This window comes from Empidonax traillii, unplaced genomic scaffold, assembly GCF_003031625.1.
Source record: "Empidonax traillii isolate 1590-97213 ecotype Southwest subspecies unplaced genomic scaffold, ASM303162v1 scaffold735:size313519, whole genome shotgun sequence".
NCBI lineage: Eukaryota > Metazoa > Chordata > Aves > Passeriformes > Tyrannidae > Empidonax > Empidonax traillii.
Window position 1 is genome coordinate 223,464 of NW_020955928.1, and position 22,440 is coordinate 245,903.

At 41.2% G+C, this 22,440-nt stretch overlaps 1 protein-coding gene across 8 annotated transcripts in view; it reads left to right on the forward strand.

Moving 5' to 3' along the window:
* Positions 1-22,440, forward strand: part of LOC114066114 (Kv channel-interacting protein 1) — a 242,411-nt gene that overhangs the window by 176,583 nt on the left and 43,388 nt on the right. The window contains exon 2 of one of the 8 annotated variants that reach the window (XM_027900530.1): positions 12,618-12,779. The exons of 6 other annotated variants lie outside the window; for them this stretch is intronic. Coding sequence is in view for 1 of the 2 variants with exons in the window: in XM_027900527.1 (XP_027756328.1) it covers positions 17,342-17,450 (109 nt within the window). In the remaining variant the exon portion in view is untranslated. Of the gene's footprint in view, positions 1-12,617; positions 12,780-17,285; positions 17,451-22,440 lie in introns of those variants that run through there. One more of the 8 variants, XM_027900527.1, reaches the window with a different exon arrangement.

A 22,440-nucleotide genomic window follows, 5' to 3' on the forward strand; every position in this document is an offset into this window, starting at 1 on the left:
CTCCAGCCACTCTGTGCCCAGCCTGTAGCGCTGCAGGGGGTTGTTGTGGCCAAAGTGCAGACCCGGCACTTGGCCTTGTGGAACCTCATCCCCTTGGAATCAGCCCAACTCTCCAGCCTATCCAGATAAATTGGCTCTGTGGAGGAAAGGATGTTAATGCGTTGTTGAAAACACCCTGCACAGAAGTCAGCCCTCTGCCACACAGCCTTCCTCCCCAGCTTTGTGCTGCTCCAGCTTATTACTCATGGAGAAAAAACAAAAACAAACAAACAAAAAAAACCAATCCAACTTATATTCCAATAGTTTTCCTGGTTTGCTCTGCAGTGAGCATGGGTTTACTCCCTCTCACACAAAGATATGCATAAAAAGTCTGCACATCTGCACTGGAATTTGGGCAGGGTTAAAACACCTGATTCCTAGACAAATCGTATTTTCTGAACCACTGGAAGTATTTTATTTTAAGATTCCCCATTCTCCTCTCTGTCATGTCATGCACAAATTAGTCCTTCAGAAAGTCATTTGAAAACAGGGACTGTGTGTGACGTGAAGATACAATATGAAATGTGTGGTACTTCTGTTTTCAGTTCACTGGAAACTTGAGATGTCTCATTACTAATAAAGCTTCAGGTTTCTGTTCTTTGAAGCAGACAATTTTCCAGTCAGGCAAAATTGCTGAGAAGAGCTCCTTGGATGGGTCCATTAAATTTCCTTCTCGTCCTCCCCCCCCCCCCCATCCTTTTCCTCATGTCTTGGCCTTGAAATAGTAAAATATATGGCATACCTCCAATAATCTCCTGAATGGCAGACACTTAATAGCTTTATAATGTATCTAAGTGAAGGTTATTAAATCTGCTGTACTGAGTTTTTCAGCTACAGCTATTTTATTCTCTGTCTACACGGAACTTTAAAAAACTCCCTGTGCAAAAGAAGTATTGCTTCCCAAATACACGTTAATTAATTGTCCATTTGTATCGATGCTGGACATAATTAATGAAAACCTCTTACAGACTGTAAATGGTTTTCTGGGTAGACCACCACATGTAAGTGCCTCCTTATTGTTATGGATTGCCTTTCCCTGTGTCACTTTAAAATTGTTGCTTTCTCCTGAGCAGTGAGAAATTATGTATTTCAAATTACTTCTGCAGAGCTTATCACTTCAGAAACATTAATCACCCTTGGAGATTTGTAACCTGCCTTTTTATGCTCTTGATTATAACTCAGAGTCCAGCATGAATGTCAGGGTTTTTATGAGTTGCTGAAGTAAAATGTTGCCACCTGAGAATTTAGCATAGGATGTACAGGTGAACGATTCTCTTCTTGGAACAGACCAAATCTTTCTTTTTTTTTTTTCTAAGATGGTATAGGAAAACGTGAGAGAAATTACTTGTATTAAGACCTGGGAGGAGAAACACTGCAGGCATTGCTGGCATTGCAGGTGATGATTACAAATGACCTCAGAGAAGTGATCTGGCATAATTCTGAGAACCAAGATGCACAAAAATGTTCAGTCTTATGCATTACCCAGTAATTCCTGCTGGCATAACATACAGGTCTTTTACACATGGATTTCTATTACTCACTGGTGAACAAAAAGTGTTGTTGGAAAGGGACTTAAAATACCTTTGCCTGTCTACAAAGACTGTGTTTGCCTGGTGTTAGGTAAGGGTCCAGCTTAATGTAAAGTGGGCTTAAAATTCCTGTGGCTTAAGCAGTATTATAGTTGTGTATTTGACTTCCCAGCATGCTTCTGGAACTCTCCAGTGTAAATTCAGTGCTGGAAAACACTGGACTGTGGAAGAGATTACAACTGAGACTTCTGGAAGGACCCTGGCTTTGGAGAGTAGGTTGGACTGATTTTATGGAAGTAACTCAGTCTGTTTAAATCTACTTTTTTATTGAGGGTACCCAAAAATACATGCAGGCTCAGGAATGAAGGCAAGAGAATCCCAAAGGGGACTTTTTCTTTCTCCAATGTGTTATTGAACTTCTGCATTGAATGGATGTAATCAATGTCAGAGCAGAACCAACTGTTCCATCTCAAGGTGTGTGGATAGTTGGGGAGACAGAAAATTCTGAATCAGTATAAATTGAGTGAGCAGCTTTAGGATCTTTTTGAAGCAGTGCTGAAAATACCCAATTGGATTATCTTCATAAGTAACTTCATGGATCTCCTAATGTGTGTTCTTTCTCTCTCTCAAACACCCTTATTTAATAAAAAGCAGACACTAGAAACCTTATTAGGCACATATACAAATAGTAGTGGGTTTCCCCAAACTTCCTCTAATTTTAATCTGCAGTTTTAAATGCCAAAGGCACGGCTGATCTCATAGGTTTGGTACAAAGTATGGCAGTTCTCCTAAACAGCACTTTAACTGTTAGAAAACTGACTGAGGGTGTTGGAGATGGGACATAAAATCACCTCCAGCCTGTGCTCATGCATGTACCTTGTTCTGCCTCAGTGGTCCCCTTGGTGTTCTGCCCATCCTGCAGTTACTGGGACTGCCCTTGCTGCTGCTTCCAGGGGCAGAAAACAGCCCTTGGAGATATAATATCCAATAGATTGTACAGAACGTTGTCTTTTGGGACACCCCTTTATTCTGATGGTGATTATTCTGTCTGCTGGTCCTCTCAGCCTTCCTCTGCACCAAAGTGAGCTTGTTCTCTGCTCTCTGGGTGATGTGGGCTGAGACAGTTCTTGGAACAAGTGCAGAATTCATTTGTCCTCACTGCTGAGGAAAGTGTTACTGCTGATCCAATTACTGTATGATTTTGCTGTACTATACCCGAGTTGGCTCTGAAAGAGCCTTTTGAAGAGAAAATAGAATTTGCAAATTATGTTTAGTTTTTTTTTCAATCAAACAAGCAGCTTCCCAATGAAGTTAAACCTGTTACTGCTCAGAAAAAAAATTGGTGGGTTTTTAATTTTTTAAAAAAATCAAAATGCTCAGCCATGAGCTACAAACATAATACTGCATTTCCCTTCAGTGTTTGTTTCCCTTTCAACACCTTCAGAGCCTTAGTGCTTCCGTGGGGCTTTTTGTTGTTAGTTTGTGGGTTTTTTTTTTCCCCATCCTGATTGTCATGTTTTTTTCTCTCTGCAAGGTCAGGATGGCTTCCTGGGTATTTGCTTGAGTAAAAGCAAAGGGCCTCAAGAGCTGCCCTGTGAAGCTGAATGAGCTGCAGTTCTGCTGTGATTTGCTCAGTGTTGAGTCCAAGCATGGTCACTGCTCAGCAGAATTCCAAATGAGTCTCTCACTCCTTAAAATTAAATCCTACAGGGACAACCTCCTGCAGACCTCTGCCTTCTTTTTGTCTGTGCCTGGTATGGCCTGCAGAGGTAACAGAAATACTTGTGATGGGTAACTGCAGATTTGGACCAGGAGCACCTTATGTTAGGCTATACTTCTCATGCCTCCGGAAGTATTTGCATGTAGATAGATGCTTTAGATCCATCCTGGGTTTTGAGCTGCTTTTAAGGCTATTTTTAACTTTTCTCTGACTTTGAAATGCATTTTTTTCTCAAGGTTGGTTCAGTAAATCGACACATTTCTTGTAACACAGGCAGGCATCTCTATTTAGAGATTAGAGGAAAAATCAACATAAGTTTTGCTGATACGTGTGGCATGGGTAATCTGGCTTTTATCCAATCTTTCTCTTCTTTTTAGTCTTGATTTATCATCCAGTTTTCCCCGTTTCCTTCTTTTGTCTTGTTTTTTCTCCCTCCTCTGCATATTCTTCCTTCTTCTGAAGTTTTCTAAAGGATAAGGCTATTCAACAGTGGCCAAGGAATAGTGAAGTTTTCAAATCAGTGATTTTGAATGGAAGAAAAATAGATTTTAGTGGGTAAGTAATTTGAAGCAGTATTAACTGGTCATAAAATCAGGGAATAAAAAGGAAGGCAATACTGTGAATGTACCTGAGGTTGAATAAGTCGAATTAAGGAGTTCAGGTAAGAAGGCAGAGTAGCAAACTGAGATTCTTTAAAAACTCAAGAAACCTGACCTTTGGCCCTGTTTCCCTTCAGGTCTCTAGGAAATATTCCCTTGCTTTCTTTTGATTTCTTTACTAGAGTTTTCTTTGTAAAATATTCCAAAACTATAGGTGAAAGCTCTGTAGTAGTAGTGGCAATTACCTACTGCTTTATATTTACATAAGATGAATTTCTACCAAGAGAATTTGCTCGTTTGCTTTCTTTTGCAGCTCTTTGCTTATTACACAGGGGGTGTGGGCATTTTCTCCCATTTCTTAGTAATTTGTTAAATTTCAGTGCACTGTACGGCTTAAAGCTCATTTAAGCAATGTTGTGTGCCAACCATATCATCCAGAATTGGAAAAGATATCCACAGACATACTACAAAAGGAAGGTTCTCAGGACTTAGTTCTGGTTTTTTATAGCTAGGAAATGGAGACCTTTGCTTCTCAAGAAATAATCCTACACTAGAAGAAGCCCCAGTTGCAGTGCCAGTTCCAAAAGCAGCTAGTGAATGTTTCCCTGGTGATCAGACAGAGGTTAAAACAGATTTTATGGCTTGATTTATAAGCAGAAATGGAAGCAAAACCAATTGATGTGGTTTTTTCCTCCTCTTTAATCCTAAAAAAGAAAGGAGGCAGAGAGCCGAGCTGATAGCTTAGAAAAAAATTTGCTGTGAAAGGGAATTTAACATACCTTCTCCATCAGTGGTTTTCAGGCAGAACTGAAGAGCTGCTACTCTCATACCCTTTGAATATATCAGGCTTTAATATTTGAGCCCAGACCTAGCAATAGGAAACAGAGAGATGTGACTTAAGGCTTCCTGTACCTGCCTCTCTGCTGATTTTTGCTATGTGTTGAGCACAAGCTGCGTTGGCAGAGCAGGGTCTTGGAGGACCTTTCTAAGATGACTCTAGATAGTGCATCCTGAGTGTTTTGGTACACAAGATTTGCCCTGCACGGAGGTTTGTGCTGCCTTGATCTGAGCCAGTTCTTCTCTAGTTCAATATCATGGTCAGACTAATACTTAAAATGACCCATCCTTTGTGTAATGGCAGCTGGCTCTGGGCAAACCTGCAGCTGCTGAGTCCCTCCAGCTTTATTTCTTGGAGCAGAGATGTGGGTCAGCTTCACACTGTGCTTGGTACTGCAGCAGGTGCACCAGATGTCTCTTGCTGGGTCTTACTTCTCGCACCCTTTTCTGCAACCAGAATTAGCTGGAAAGTGGAAGCTGGGAGGAGGAGTTAATGACATGAGAACATGCAGCTTCTTAATGAATTACATCTAAGACAATTGGCTAATTACAGAAACTTGTTAATTCCCCAATATTGGAACTACCTTCCCCTGATGGGGAAGTGTTGGTTTGTGCCTTCCCTAAAGTTTTTTTTTTTCTAGAGGGGGCTAACATTCATCTTTTCTCTCTTTTTGCGACTGCCTGGAGCGTTAGGAGCAGGCAAGGGCTGACACCCCCTATTAGTTATTGTTTCACACAAGTAATAGCATTTACGTGGGTAACTCAGCAGTAACTAAGGAGTACTATAACAGCACTGAAACACAGCAACACCTCAGCCAGGCAAGACTGAACCACAGTGAGAAAGTAACAACTCCAGTATCAAAGTAGTGTTGACTTAGATGTGCCCAAGAGAAAAATGAAGGTGATAGAAATAGGGCACTACCACCAAAGCCAAACTATTGGGTGTTTTATAGACAGTCAGGCAGAACACAGGTGTGCAGAAAAGGACTTCACACACAGACACATCCAGCTCATGTACTGCCAGCTCTCTGTGCCTGCAGCGAGCCCACACCGAGTGGCAGTGGGGCCACTGTGGTACAAAGCACGATGAGCTGACCCTGCTTCGCTGCTGCCTGGCTATGCAGGTGGCAGTCTGCATCCCTTCCCTCCAGCACACCAAGCCAGAGAGGAAGTGAAGAAATTGGTCCCATGCAGCTCAGTGTTGGCAATTCCTCACAAGGCAAGGTGCAGCTTTCCTTTCAAGTACAGCCCCTGTTTAAGATTTGTCAGTTCAGCTTTTGTTAGCACGAAAACAAAACCTTGTCAGCTTTATGGCACAGTTAATTCCCTTGTCTCTGTGCCTTGGAGTTGTAGCAGAGACCAAAGCAAAGCCTGAAATGACATTGTGCCATTAAAGTCAATTAAGGTCCATGCAGTTAACATCATCATAAACAAGTGATAACCAGAGCCCTCAGCTGACACTTCAGGTTTAAAGCTGTTGTATGGCATTTTCGAGTCTATGTGCTGTCTAATGACCCCTCTGAGCCCAATTACTGTATAAACTGAAGAGAATGTATTGAATAAATACACCAACTTCACCTTCTATTTCTAGAGTTATAATAGTGGAATTTTAGTGGACTTGAGATTATGTCAATTGAGGAGATGCTGTTTCTCTCTTAACTGACTTTCCAGACACTTATCTGTGGTTCGAGAAGATACACATAAATAGATAGATATATAGAGATATATTTTCAACTGGAAAATAGTTTATACTCAGGTCTGAAGAAATCTAACCTAAGTGTTAATGCTTTCTCGTGCTCATACCTCCAGACTGCCTACCTGGTATCCAGGAATTGAATTTTTGTGCAGGTTGGCACAGGAGATTGCAGCTTTGCAACCTGGACAAAAAAACTAGGCACCAGAAAATTCCCTCCTGATTAGAACAGCTATTTAGCAGGATCCATGGCAATCTGCCCACGTTCTCAGGGTGTGAAATCAAATGGTTTTCCACTTTCCTGTTTTGATGATATTGGAGGTAGCAACTGAAACAGGATTAGTGCACTTTGTGGAACTGGATGATTCGAGAGTCTTACAAAGTTTTCAGGCTCACAAAGCTTCACATATTCACAAATAGATGTCTGAATCTTTTCCCCAAACCACCATAATCATGATGTATAAGTTTTTCCATAATGCCTTAAGATACAGATGCACATTTTGCTTAATCCAAAAGCAATCCCTGCTGTAAGCAGCCCATGCAGCTGAAAGGGTGAAACCAGGCAGAAAGTCACTAATGCTGCCAGCAGAGCCTCTGCTCCAGTTCAGCTGTAGGCAATGGCCAGTCTGTAAAGGCTGCCTTGGTGACAACTAAGTATTACACCAAACAGGAGGGCAGAAAACTGGGTATTCTCTCAGCATAGTTCATGCAGCTTCCCTCAAGAAAACTAAACTTTTATGTAGTAGTCCAAATGGTTACATTTGCTCCACCAGAGTGCTATAGTTCTGTCTAAGAAGCCTAAACTGGTGGAATGATTTCCTGATTTGCCAGAATTTGAAGAATTTCCGCTATCCTTTCGTGCTATCCTACATGCTTTTCTTTTTCTGCAGGGAAGCATCCTTCAATTCTGATGGCCTGATGGAAATGGAATACTGCTTAGTAGTTCCTTATTGAGGAGAGAGTTAAGAGTTTGGATGTGTGCCATCTTTTTTTTTTCTTTTTTTTCTCTCTGGAAATGGCAGAGATCAAGAGATACATCTCTAGAATTCATATAAGTACTTTTTTCAAAATATATCTGGAAGATAAATCTAATATAAACCCGAGTTTATTGTAGTGCATGATTAACAAAAGAGTTAATAGTAATTAGCTACTGTGAATGTAAAATGCTTAAGGATAGAGAAAGATCCAGCCAAGGATTCTTTAACGTGTTGAAGAGTGTTTCATGTTTTACATTAACTAAACTGTTATCTCCAATACCTCTGGATATAATTTGGCACGATTGCTAGATTTTGGGGTTTGTTCTTTGCCTGAAACCACTCTGAGCAGAACAAGTACCGACAACTGAAATATCCTTTCATTTCATGTAAATGTGTTACCCTCAAGGCCTGAGCAAGGGTGTATTTGAGCAGTCACAAGGCATCCACTGATGCATCCATGATATTTAGTTTAATAATGGCAATTAAGCTTTGCACTTTTTTCCTTGCAATTAATAAGCTTTGGTTTAATGAAATTGCAGGGAGGAAGGGGGAAGTAGTGTCTTCTGTCGTGCACTTTTTCTTTAGTTGGGATGGGTTCCAATCAGCAGATTGACAGGAACGTTTAAGTAGAGACAAAGGTTTATTAAAATTGCCAGCGACTACTACAGACCATTAAGAAAATATCTAATTAATTGACAAGGACATATTTAATCAACTTTCCTTAAAAAGCTCTTTGGGTAGTCAGCTGTAATGTTCTGGAGGGGCGATAATCTTCCTGTACTTGAACCAACCAAAATTTAAACTTCTAAAACACACTGAACACTGTTCCTGTTCCTGGAACCTGGTTTTGTCCCATTTGGTACTGGGATTAAACCTAACAGGTGTGTAATTCTTTTCCTTCAGAGGATAAGTGCCTTTGCAATAAGATCCAGAAACTTTCATGCAGATGAATGTTTCTCTTTCCGAGGAGCTTGCAAGGGAAGATTATGCTCAGTCACCCCTAAAGTACCAGGCAATGAAAGGATTTAGTAACATTTATCACCAAAAGCCGAGAACACTTAACATTTTTGGCATAAAACTGCACTGGCCTGGGAAAGACACACCCTCTGTTCTTCTCAGGGCTTTTGTCATCCCCACACTGTGGGGTCTGCAAGAACAACTCTTTTCTCAACCAGAGTTCCTCTCGAATGCAGGAGGAGAAAACATCTAAAGCTGTCTCTGGGAAAGAGACAAAAACCCTCATCTCCTTGCAATAAATCTTCTGGAACGTTTTTGTATACTTAAAGAGCTCACTCTTGAGGGTCTTACACTTTCTTGGGAAAAAAAGTTGGGCTTTGAGTTTTGCCTGTTGAAGGCCACTGAAGAAATTCACCCTCCTCTCACCCCACCATACTTCAGATATCATCTTCATCATGGAAATGGAACTGGGATACACATAATTTTTCAACAAGATTGTGGATTGTTGAGGGAGTATTCTACCTGCTGAAGTGTGCATGATACATAGTGTACCCCAAATATGAATATTTACAGACCGGGGATGTGCTGTATACAAATCATCCTTCTACCTGTGTTGCCCTTTCCCAGATGTGACATTAGAGTCATAAATCTACTTCAGTTTGCTTTTGCCCTTGAATTTAAGCTTGAATTCAGAATGTAAATATACCTGCAGGATACCCTTGGCACCTTTATTTTCCTTACTGATTTTTTTTCCATGCATCTAAAACGTTTTTTTATATATATTTTGAGTATTTTACTTTTCTTCCTGATCTTCTGATTTTCTTGAAGGCTTCAGCTCAGAGTTTAACACTTTGCTTTGTTGTCCTTCCAGTTCACCTGTGCAAAAAATACATCATCGAGTAGTTTGGGTTGGAAGGGATGTTAAATTTCATCTTGTTTGGTTGCCATGTGGCAACTTTCTGCTACACCAGGTCGTTGCAAGCCCTGTCCCACCTGGCCTATATATGCTGTTGCTGTGCTCTGTTCCTTGTGTTCTCCCCTGCTGCCTGACTGGAAGCAGCAATGTGGGAGTGAGCAAGGATGCTGGCTCCATCTCCATCATCCAGCTTGCTTGGTAATAGAATATTTTTGGATATCCCTGAGGAAAGATGCATGAAGGAGGTTGATTATCTAAGGCTGCTGCTTCGCTTTACCATCCTAAGTACAGTTTGTGTCATGTGCACCTGTATTGCAGCTCTCCATGGGCTTTGTTTCCATGAACGTCAGCCTTCCTGGGTCGTGTCAAGAAGCAGAATTTAAATAGTGCTGCCACCAGAGGAGCAGTTAAACTGTAATTCATAAATCAGGGTCAGTCTGGTAAACTGAGAGCTGACTTTTCTGCTGACCAAGTTACGTGGAGCTGCTGCCATCCATCTAAGTGGGAGCTGTGCTGGTAAAACCAAAACCATCCCCCTTTCCAGACAGCCCCCTAAAAGTTGTCTTTACACGTATTTAGGACTACTTGTTCTAAACCACAAACAGCTTTTTCAGGTTTTATTGACTACGTTATACTTTACAAACTGCTTTAGACAAGTTTGACCTCAGGCTTTATAAATTAGCTTTTTTGTTTGCTCAGAGTTTTGCTTCTTAATACAGATTTTCAAAGATTTTTTGGGATGGTGTGATTTGAGACCATGGTGTATCTAAAAGAGTGTGGTACTATTTCATAATTCACTGTGATGTATCTAAAATACAGTTTTATACAGTTTCATAATACTTTCATGAATTTATTACTCTGATCTCCATGTGGTAACCCTATTTTTGTGGCACTATCTTTTGCTGTATAATTATGCAAATAACTGATTAAATTAAATTTTCAAGCTGTGTGTGCAGGACTACAAATTACCAATGAAAAACTAAACAACTAAGTGCAACTAATGCATAGATGGCAAAATGAAGATTAAAAGCCAGAAAGAATATTTAAATACAAGAGTAATAGCAGTTCAGTAAGTGAAAGAAAAGCAGGTTTATATAGAATGTTTTGTGCATGTATTCATTCCTTAAGGTCACTTAAAAATAAGAAATCCAGGACAGCATGAAAAGTGGTGAGAAAACATGATTTAATGTAAGAAGTGAAGAACAAGAAAGAGAGAAGAAGGAGAGAGAGGAAAGGGAGAAAAAAAAATGGTTGCCAACAAGATCTGCTGATTCACATGGTGCTGACTGGAGAGGAGGGAGGAGGAGAAGAGGAAGAAATGGTTCCCAACTCATATGGCTCAGGCTGCAGGAGTGACCAGAGGGAAGGAGAGAGAGAAGAGGGAGACCACATGAAGTCTCTTGTATTTACAGAGTTCAGTTTTCCCTCCCAGGCAGGATATCTGTTGGTGCCTTCTGGTTATTTGGGCTTCTTAACAGCTTCTTTTGGCTGCTTGTTCCTCCCTCAGGGACAGGCATTTGCTGATGAGGTGTGCTCACCTCTGAGCACAGGCTCCAGGGAAAATGCTCTGCTGGGGACTGAGTGTGTGGGGCTCAGTAGAGGTTGGCTGCAGGGACTCATTCAGTGGCATTTTCCCTATCTGGGGAATGAACCCCCAGAATAATTGAACGAACAAGTTTTCTATTTTATAAGCATTTTATGTTGTACATATATAGCCCCATCCCAGTCCCTCACAGATCTGTTCTTCCTTTTACATGCCCTTATTCATTGCTCCTCATTTCATACTTGAAATACCTTTTTTTGCCTGTTTCTTCTAAATTTTCACTTTCTCTCCCCTACTCCTCTTTTTCTCCCAGCATGTGTCCTACTCAACTTTCACTGCCTGTTTAAAAGTAGGACAACTGGAAACATCCTGCAGCCTTTCCCTGTCTCCCCTCCTAGTGCAGCTGAGGTTATTAAGTCATTGTTAGCAGTCCCTTCAGCCTCAGCAACAGTGCTGAAAAGAGAGAAAGTTCCGTGCTGGAGAACTTCCTTGGGCCAATCCTGAGAGCACTTCTGCAAGTGTGTGCTCTTGGAGGAGGCTGATACGTTTGCTGCTGTAGTTTATGTAACTGGGTTGATCTACATTTAAAAAACTAGAAAAGGGGGGAAAGCTAGCTAAATAGAAAAGTGCAATGGAGCCTGTCAATGATATTTAGTAGCTGGGAGAGGTTCTTGCTACCCTTTCATTAATTATATGTTGCTTCAATTACAGACTACCCAATTTCAGGCAGTGTGCAGGTAAACTGTGGTTCAAGTTAGTCCTCCAGGGTTCCATGGTTTCTCTGTTAGTTGTTGGTCCTCTCATAACTTGTAGCTCCATAGATGGCTTGCTGTGACTTTGACCAGGGTGTGCATTGCTAACACACACCAGTTTTGTCATCAGGAGGTCCAGAGTAAAGCCAAATCCTCCCTTGTGCAGTCTGTGATAACTTCAGTGTGCTTGTCTGTACTGTCAATTGTTCTGGAAAAAGTCATTAGTGATGTATTAGATTTCTGCAATCTTTCAAAGCTATTCCTTTTTGTTTTGTGAAGCTGATGATGTGAATTGTGCCAACAGGCTCACAAAGGGCTGGGAATCACCAGCTCTGAAAGGCAAAAAATATGTGGGGTCCTCCTACTTCTCTTCATAAATTGTCCACAGGTCCTTCAATCCAACTACACCCTTCCACTGTCAGCCAGCAAGGAGACATTGGTAGAAATCAGAAAGCAGCACCTTCACATGAATCAGAAGAACTGAACTAAGGGGGGAATCTGAAGGAATTATAGCTGGTTTTGTTATGGTAGAACAACTGATATGTCAGGAAAAGGGTTAATCTGCTGATTACACTCACACAGCAGGGAAATGGCAAACTGATGAACTGAGCTTTTTCTTCCCAGCTCCCTGGGCAGCACTAATAGAAAAGCATCTAAAATTCTGTATTATCTTAACTAACTAATGAGGTGTTTGTGGTTCACCTATCCTTCTACTGAATGCACCTCTGGTGACAAAAGTAATAAGTGGTAATTAGCAAGGACTTTCACAAAAATAATCCTAGCTGGTGAATCACTGCTGGGAAACACCAGCGTGATGTGAAGTACATTTAGTTTGCAGGCAGAGGGGTCAGGGTGGAGTTGCAGTGATGCAAATGGGCAGGACTTGAGCTCAGTGGCACCAAATGGCTGTTAGTTTAGCTTAGATTCTACTTTAGAGAGGGCTCTAAATCATCAGTTACCTAAATACCAGACTTCCTAATTTACAGCGTAATTTTTTTTTTAAATTACAGTCAGCAGTTATCAAAAAGTAGTTTTTTTCTCTACACAGTTTGCAGATGGCACAAATTGCTTGGGACTAGTCAGATCCAGAGAAGTCTGAGAAACACAGAAGGGGCTTAATCACCTGTGGTGAACAGGACAGAGACATGACTGGTGACCAAGGCAAACTGATAAAAAAACCTGCAATTTAAGCAGTAAATATCATTGCTTGGGACTAGGTAAGTTAAAATCACTCATGAGACAGGCCTAGTTTTCATTTTGCTTTGAATAGCTTTAAAGCAGCAATAAAACCCACTGACTTTATGCACACACAAAGAGATCGTATTGGATCAATATATATAGAATAATACCTTCATACTCTTGATGCTGTAGCCACCTGTAATGCTGTGAGTGGTCTTATTATGCCCCTTCTACAACACAACAGAAGTGGAAGGGCTTCAGAGATCTGCAGTGGAAACATATTTATGGTCAACAGCCACATTAGAAGACTGTTCAGGACTGCTGGCTGTCAGAAGACAAACAGAACTATTCTAGAGGTATTTGAAATAATGAACTGTACAAGGAGGATCCATCAGATGCTCCTATTTATTCTTTATCATAGTATAATAGCAAAGGAATAGTCAATCAAAATGTCAAAAATTCAATATTATGAGTTTTAAACCAGGCTAATCACAGAATACCACCAGGATTTTCTTGAAGGTGTGTATACATGTCATGCTGCATTTGCTTTAACAAAGTAGTGACAAATCCTCTTCTTCAAAAGTGTTAATCTGTTCCAAATAGCTTGATCATGGAAAAAGCATCTGCTATGGGGAATATCATTCTCCACTTTGCTGTGATTTTTGCACCTTTGTGTGATGTACTATTTTCCCCCACCCAATTTTAAGGGCTGATCATAGATTACGGGAATCATTTATGTGATTCATCATAGCAATTTTTCTAAAACCAGAAAATCCTTTGTATTACATGTTATTTTGATTGATCTTTATAAAGTTCCTATTTCTCTGTATATAACTAGAAAAGTGTTCTTCCAGTTGCTGTTATACAAAACCTGTTGCTCAGTGACTACAATAGAAAACCAGTTTGTACAATTTATTTCACATCTGATTCTAGTCAAAATCACTTAGTCCCTTAAGCTACCCTCTCTGAGGGTAACTATGGATTTTGCAAATGTTTGGGAAGCATCAATCCCAAAGCTGAGACAGATCCGCTGTCTCAGTTTAACGAGAGAGAAACGTTCCCTTAGGAGGGCAGGATATGGGAAAAACAACCCAAGCTCCTCCCTTCGAGTAATGACAACTTGGAGATTAAGGGGCTCCAGTTGCAAGGCATGAAAAAGGAAAATAACAGCTCTTTCCTAAAGAATACCTGGGTATGGAACACAAGGAACAAACAATAACACTCCCCAACCCAACTTGGCCTGGGGACTCAACGCTGTGGCTCTGGCCACCACCCTCTTTCTGTCTAATGGGAATAAACACAGCCAAAATCCACCTTCCCCCTTGCCTTGGGGAGGGGAAAACAAAAGAGCTCGTGCTTCTTGCAAAGATGGGTCATTAGCGTGTCAGTAGGACAGTCATTAAGGTCTAAGCGGGTGAAAAAATTCACCAGAAGGTAATGAAAAAAAGAAATTATATGACACGTGGTCTTCAGGCTGTAGAATTCTGTAGAAATAAAATTTGAATCCTTCTATTTATTTGGCATTGGCTTGGTTTTTCTGAGTGCTCCAGAAGTGACGCAAATAAAATATGTAATAAACTCCTGATGAATATTTCTGTCTCTTGTTAGGAGCTGATGATCCTCTATTTCAGTCCAGTTTCTACTGGAGAACTAAACTGAACAGCCTTTCTTTGGTTTAAGTCACAGAACCAGTTCCTCTCATTAGCTCAGTACTACAGGAAAGAATGAGTATTGCTGTAGGTGTTGGACCCAGTAAGCTGTTGAGGAAAGCTCTTTTATTTATTAGTTCTTATTATGGAGAAAGCACACAGAAGTATTTGGTGTCCACAGAATTTGCCTTCCATGAGACATCTGTAGTCAGCTCTTCAGTCAGTCACTTGTGATGATTTGAGTGTTTAAGGAACAGGAGGGAGCTGATTTGATTTGATTTAATTATTTGTAAACCATGACACTGGGTCATGTGGCTTCCAAACTGGATCATTTGATGGATGGATGGACTTGGTGCTCTGCATGTCAGGCAACTGGCAGCACTCTCCTTAAAATGTTAGCACAGCATGAGCCCAGCAGGTCCCCAGCATAAAGAATCCCTGTTCTTGGGGCAGCAATGAGCAAGTGAAGAATGATCCAAGTGTCTGTTTTGAGAAGTTCTGGAAAATGAGAGAGGAAAAGCAACACCCAAGTAGGACTGCTGGCATCAAGGCGATCCCAAAGCAGCCTGAAGGTCCTGAATGGGAAAATTCTCGTTCAGCGTTCCCTCCAAGCCTGTTTGAAAACTGTCTCAACCTCAGGAAGATTATGATTTGGCTTTGACAGCACTGGATAGACTGTCAAATGAATTCTGAGCTTCTGGCACGCATGAGGTCTTCAAGCAGTGAATGCTCTGGGGGCTGAAGCTGCAAGTTCTTTTGCAGTTGTTCGTATCAGGAACACCTAAGGCATCAAAAATGTTGTACTTGGCATAAATTGCAGTGACATAAACAATAGAACTAACACTTTTCCATGTCCTTGCCCCTGCCTCTTGCTAAGGTGCTGCTGCAGGGCTTTAGTAGCTGCAGAGGAGTGACATCACAGGGAGAGAACATGGAATTGCAAGGCACAGCTTGAGGGAGCCAAGTGCTTTGAGTTTCATTTGCTCCTCATAGCATCAAATTTTGATTTATTTTTTTTTTTTTAGTGGTAATTAGATTCAGGAGGTTTGTGCATTGCTGGGAAAAAACTTTGTGATTAGATGTATCTGCAAGTAAATAATGTGTCTGGGAACGAGTGGGTGAGGTGGGCTCTTTCATTCTGTGTGCTCTTTGAACATTTAACTGAAGTAGTTAAGAAAACAGTCGAGTCCAGCAGACAGCCAGTAAATCTGACAAACATCCCTTCTCTAGACAGGAAAGAACTTTGTTATTTTTGTGTTAATATGCCTAACCAAGCTTAATGTGATGTGGGGGTGGGGTTTTGTTTATTTGAGTTTTTTTGTGTAGTAGGGTTTGGATTTTTAATGGGAATAGGACATGATAAACCAAGGAATTATCTGAACGTTTTTAGGTCTGCTTATCACATGTTACTCCTTCACATTCTGCTCAACTTGTCTGGGAGAGATTTGACAGTACAGTGATTTCAGGTCCTTGACAGTTTTAAAGCTGAATGTGGAATATGAACCATAATGAGGCATCAGAGCCACACAAGCAATGCAATGAAAACCTAATGTGGCAGATGCTGCAGAGCACAAAAAAGTCCTTTGGCCTGAAGTACTCATCAGGAGAAATGGCTTTGATATTATGCCATTGAGCTCTGGAGAGGTAGATGCCAGTGACGGAGAACCTAATGAATAACACACTTGTGAGTGTGATTTGGCCACCTGCATGCAGAAACAAAGCTCAAATTCAATTAAAGCGTTCATTGCTTGTTGACTTGATCACTCAAGTGTGCATGAGTACTCTGCACCTCCAACCTGGCTTTAATATGAGCATCTCTCAGCAATTCAAGTGCATTATTTAGTTAATGTGATACACAAAATGCCGTTGAGGTTCTGCACCTGATGTTGGTGATCAGCAGCAGTTTCAGGCAGAGGCAGCACCAGGAGATGCTGTGGAGGGTGAAAGCCAGCCTGCCCTGCTCCCTGGGGACTGTGGGGACAGGGACCTACTGCTTGCCTGGAGTTGAGTGTAAAATTAAGGGCAAGGGTGATGTCTGTTCTCCTGAATATTCCACGTGGGAACACCAGCATCCAACAGCACGCTTGAAAACCCGAGCTTTTACTGGTGTTGCAACGCTGCATCTGCCGACCTGATGAAACACTCCACCTGCCGAGTGTTCTTCTCATCTGTGGTGATAACGGGGAAATACATCATTGCCTTGTGAGCAGCCAGCAGTGCTGTCCGTGCCAGCAGCCTGGGGAATCACTGCCTGCAAGGGGAATTGTTCCAGCAGTGCGGGCCCACCCGGTGCCTGGCTACGCGTGAAACGCCGGCGGGTGCACTTCTTGCTGTCCAGCAGACAACCCAAGGGAAGCTGTGGGCAGCTGATGCTTGCAGAAGGAATTATTCTGCAGGTCCTGGGCTCTGTGTGGGCACACACATGGGTGTGGGAAGTGTGCTTGTGTATATCCCAGCGTGGCGTGGGTGAGGCGTTTAGAAAAGGAAAGCCCTTTCCTCCCCTGCAATGGCTCATGTTCTCTCACGCAGTACAGGAGAGGCATTGACAAAAAGCACCTGCACTGGCAGGATTACTGACAGATTCTCAGATGTAAAAGTTGACTGGTATCACAGGTATTTAAAAAGAAAATAAAATTGTGTGAGATGTTGCTGAGGTTAGCAGCACGGGGGCAGAGTAAGCTCCTGAGAGAATTACCCTGAGGTGAAAGGAAATAAAACCATAGGTTACGGTTAAATGCAGAAATTGCTTGCATGTAAAAGAAAAAAAAAAAAAAACAGGCAAGTGAGAGAGGAGGGGGAGAGGTTTGGAAAGAGAGGGAGTGAGAGAGGGGAATGTGCTGTGCACTTAACTGAGCAGCTGGAAGGAAGGCTTTAAACAGGATTTCTCAGCTTCTGATGTGTGGCAGTTGTTTGCAGCCACACCAGTGGGTATCCGTGTGGTGCCTTAGAGGATGTGGACTAAAGGCGAGTCGGAGGGACTCCAGACTTTAGGGATTGTAGTGGTGGTGTGCTCTTCTCTGAAACTTTTGCACTTCCTCGGGCTAATTGACTTGTCAGATGGTAAGAGAACTCAAGTTTTCCGGCTCCTGTTTACTTTTGTTTCAGTCCGTGTGAGTGCAGCCGCCGTGGGCAGCAGACGGCTGTGGGAGGAAGGTGGTGACTGTCAGTGCCTTGATTCTCAGTGTGGGCTTCATCTTTATTAACAATCATAAAGGCTGCAAAGAGGGAATTCTGTTTTATGCTTTACTGAGGACTTTTGCTTGCTTTTGGTGTATTACCGTAGCCAGAGAAAATCTGATGCTGTGATGTTTTTTTTGCCTTGTGTATTTATCAAGTTTTCTTAATTAATTTTTTCTTATTGTTGATTCTTTCTCTCTCTTGAAAATAAATTAGTACCAACCTGGAAAAAGGAAAGGCCCTCTTGGGATAATGGAAGCAGAGCTGATAATTAGGTGCATGATTTCAGGTGGTTACCTAAAGCAGTTTTGTTGTGATATCTGCAGATTAAAGATGTGATGGATTGAATGTGAACAAAAAAAATGTGACCAGGAAATGTAATTGCTATTCCAGACACTTCAGCAAAATAGTCTAAGGAGAAATATTTCTGTTTTCACCCATTGGAGGGGAAGATTTGGTCTCTCTTTTACTAACCAATGTATGAACTTTTTTTTCCTAAAGGTTTTTCTGGATAAGTAAAGCTTATGGGTTTTAACAACCAAGTGAGCTTTAGGGCTTATATCATCCTTTTATAATAAAAGGGGATGTAGGTATCACTAAATTTTGAATGAAAATAACTTCTTGATAATGCAAATGAGGGGTTTTTTTTTAAACAAAGGGGCCCCCAAGTCATTGATTGTGTTCTTTCTTCGATCGCTGTCATATTTGTCTAGAAAAGAAAACTGCAATAATAAAATACTAATGTAAACACCCATGTCACTTTGTTCAGCTATTATCTTCAAAATATAATTTAGAAAAGGCTGGCAAAAGATTGAATAAAAGTAAAGAAAATTTATATATCAAATCAGTTTTACTGGATAATGTTAAAGTCAAGAAAAGCAGATGGAATTTTAACCTTGCTACAGTAAAATCTGTGCTGTCACATAATCCTAGAAATCCTCCTGCAGAATTAGGAACAAATATGAAAAAATGGCCTAATGAAGATTATTTATACTAAGAGAAGACGTAAATTGGCGTGTATTTGTTATCACATGAATTTTGATATTCCTTATTACAAAATGAATATCTCAGGAGCTTTTCGTTTACTCCTAGAATGTCACTGGAGTTCAATTACATAATTACAAATAAATTAAGCTCTCTGACAACAGCAACTAATTTCAAATAATGGCAGCAGAAATTCTCACCTTAAAAATAAGCTGTCAAGTCAAACACTGAGGCATTTGCATTACTATTGCATTTGCTTTGTATTAACTGCATGAACGTTTTTATTCCTCCCTTCCAGACCTAATTACTGTCATTCTAGTATCTGTTGTTTCTGAAGCAATTACTTTTTCCAGGAGAGTGTTTTCCCAGCAAAGTCAAGTATGTGAAGGATGAGAAAGTTGTCTGTGTGAAGGTGGAAGGAGCAAACGGCCCCGAGTGGCGTTCCTGGAGCAGCTCTGCCTGGGCTTGTTTGCACAGAGCTCAGTGACTGCCCCGCCCGTGCAGGCAGCAGGGATGGCATTTACCTCATTTACCTCTCTGTAAGGGGCCTCTGGCATAGTTCCTGGTACCCAGAGTTGGGACTGCATGCGCTGCCTGACGGCAGATAGGAGCCCAGGACTAGAAACCTGCTCAGCTCTGCATCATTTGTGTTGGAATTTTGTTTTTCAGGCTGCAAAATAGTTCACTTGGAGATCAAGATATTTTTATTTGGTAGTTATTATATGAACTTGTGTTTTCCCCTTTTGACTCTGTTCCTTTGCTAAGAATTACTTGTGTAATTAAAACATTCATATGACATTAATATTGTTGATGTAATACAATACAGATTTCAATAACTTAGAGGTCTTTAAAGGTGACATTGTCTTCTTTGATATGTTGGTACAGTGGGTGCCTCTGTTGCAGTGTAAGTATTTCCAACATCTTTATATTCACTAGAAATGATCACTACTTTTACTTATAAACGTCCAGAAATTCCAGGTAGTTTCTCAAAGCTGTGTGAAATAACACAAACAGTAAGATATCGAAATTGGCTATAAATATATTCCTTCTTAGAACTGTTCCCATCTGAAGATGGAACAGGCTTAAAGTGTCTCTTTGTTCTGTTTAAAGAAAAGAAAAACAAACAAAAGGAACAACAGCAACAACAACAAAATCAAAAAACAAACACACACAGAAAAAAACCCCAAACCTGAGTGTTGATTCTTCATTAGTCTAGCACAGGAAATAATCATTATGGAGAGGGAACTAGTGTAGACAGTAATTTGGAAAATATGAAGTTTTTGGTGCAGCTGAGTGCAGGTGTTTGCTCAGTTCCACCCTTTCCTGGCTGTGTGCAAGAGGTGAGGGCCCACTCTTGCTATTAGGTCATTCAGATGTTTGACTGGAAATGATTGAAACCAGAGACATTAGGGGCAATTTTCATCTCTGAGCACAACCTAAAACTGTTGAGCATTTTTAATACAAGATTTAAGAATAGGAAAGAATCTTCCCTTTTTTGTTTGTTTGTTTGTTTTCTCAATTCTTGATTTCTTTAGTTCCATTTTATAGGCAGGTAGAACAAGTCTCTGATCCCCTATAGCTCTGCCAAATAGAAGATCACACCTTGGTCAGTTTTGTTGCTTTCCAAATTCTTCATTAAAACGTTCCCATTTGCTTCAAACTCGTGGGGAGCAGGGGAGGGGGAGTGTCTGGATGTAGTTAGAAGGCAAAATCTGCTTAAAAAGAAACATTCTGCAAAGTCTGGGGCAGTGTTTTGTGACCCTAATAGATGCAGAAATGTCGATGGCCTGCTGCTTTATGCTGCTCTCACTGTTGTACCTGTTGAGTTTGGTGTTTGTTGGCTGTGTCCTTGCTGCCTCTCCGTGCTTGGACAGACCTGCTGCCATCCCCTTGGTTCCCAGCTCCTAAAACTACTCACAGCCACAGCTAAAAGGGTGGTCTGGGAGCTGAACAGTGTTTTTCTTCAGTGCTACAGTGCTTTCACAATTATATGTATTACCTGTAATTTGGGGAATCATCTGGTGAAACCTTGAACTAACTTACAGTTGGAGACCAAAAACCCTCTGTAAATGAAAGTAAATTCTGTGTGTACTTTTTTTTTCTTTTTTTTTAATTAGTTTGGCTTTAACTTCTTTGCAGAGCATCCACCCGTTCTGCAGGTACCCTTGAAGCATTCAGAAATCATACAACCTCAAATTAGAGGCATCCAGAGCAAATATGAATTCTTGTTTTGGGGTAGTTCAGTATTGATTTGGTAAGATCTGTGGCAGAGTACAAACCCCTGAAAATAAGTGGAGCAAAATATACCGTCAAGCACATTGTCAGTGCTTTAGATTTTTAATGCAGGAAAGCCTGTTTTCCTTAGTTGTAGTCACTTATTTTATGACAGAAGATTAGAAGCAAATGCTAAAATATTTTTCTTGATTAAAGAAATACATTTACAAATCACCTACCTCCTGCTCCTGCTCCCTGAGCCCAGCTTTTCAAAGGTATTTACTGCCCAGCTGCTACAGATACAACCCAACCTGCAGTGAAATCTATATTCTGGCTTGTTCTCCTGATTTGATATGTTATTGATTATTCCAAATGTGGAATAGGTATATTCTTATACAACACCCGTGGTGGATTATCAATTTCTGAACAATTTTTTGTTTGTTTGTTTTTGTTTTGGAGGGAGTTTTTCATTAGTTTTGTTTTCATGGGGTTTTTTAAGTCCAGGAATGTGTATTATGTTCATAGGTTCGTGCTTGCACAGGTGCATCCCACTTTCACTGCTTGGCTCATTCAGACGCGTTGCTACCTTGAAAGACAAAGCCCCACATTGCAAAGGGAAGCAGACAGATGAATGTTGTGCAGCCAGAATTAACTGGCGGATTCCTGTCTTCTGGCATCTTGTCTGTGCTCTGCTTGCACAGGTTTTTGCTCATTCCAGTTTGGGAATTTGCTGCAGCACTTTGAGCTTTCAGGGTTTCCTCTCACACGATCAGGCAGACCAATGACCATCACAGAGCCTGTTCCAGAGGCTGCTGAAGATTGGTAGCCCTGATAGAGCCTAAGCCATTGGCTGCCAGCTGGGGATGAAGTGAATTTTGTTTGCTGCACATCATCTTCTGATTTCTCAGGCCCGGTGGCATTTGCTAGTGCTTAAGGAGTCTCTCCAGATTAGCTTCTGACAGCTGCTTCTGATCTTCTGTGGCTTTCTCTCAGCTTTGGCTCTGCTAAGGAGAGGGAGAGGTTTTGACACTGTAGATTGATTGCAGTCATTTGACTCCCCAGGGAACTTAATTTGAGTTGTTCGTGCCGTTGTTTGTCTTAACACTGAAACTTTTAATGCCCAGCACTCTTTCAGAGAGACAATTCAAACCTGTTAACTCAGGGCTTGTTCCAGCAGCAGACATTCTACCTCATCCCTCTGGATATAGGAGGGATTCTGTTGGTAGCTGTAATGACTTATGGCTGTGTGTTTACTGGAATATACTGCACTACTCTGCTGTGTATGCTTTGATATTTATCACAGTTGCTCCACTGCTAACCCTTCCCTTGAAATAGTATTTTTGTATTCATTCATATTCACGCTGTAGCAAAGCTTCACACGTTTAAACCCTGCCCTGTGTTCCCTTGTATTTGTGTAAAACTGCCTCCTGTGTTTGCACAGCCCTTCAGGGAGCAAAGCTGTGTGCTCTGGCTCTGCTCATCTGAAATGCACTTCATCACGTTGCTGTGCCTCTGGTTTTTATCGAGCAGTTCGACATGTTACTGCTTTACAGAACTCTGACAGGACCTGAGGTTCTGCTCTTTCAGTCCTCCTGCCCTCGGGCAATCCCATCCTCCCAGCTTAGTGTTAAAACCTGCTCTTTTTGCTTACTTAAATTTCTGTGTTCAAGCAAGA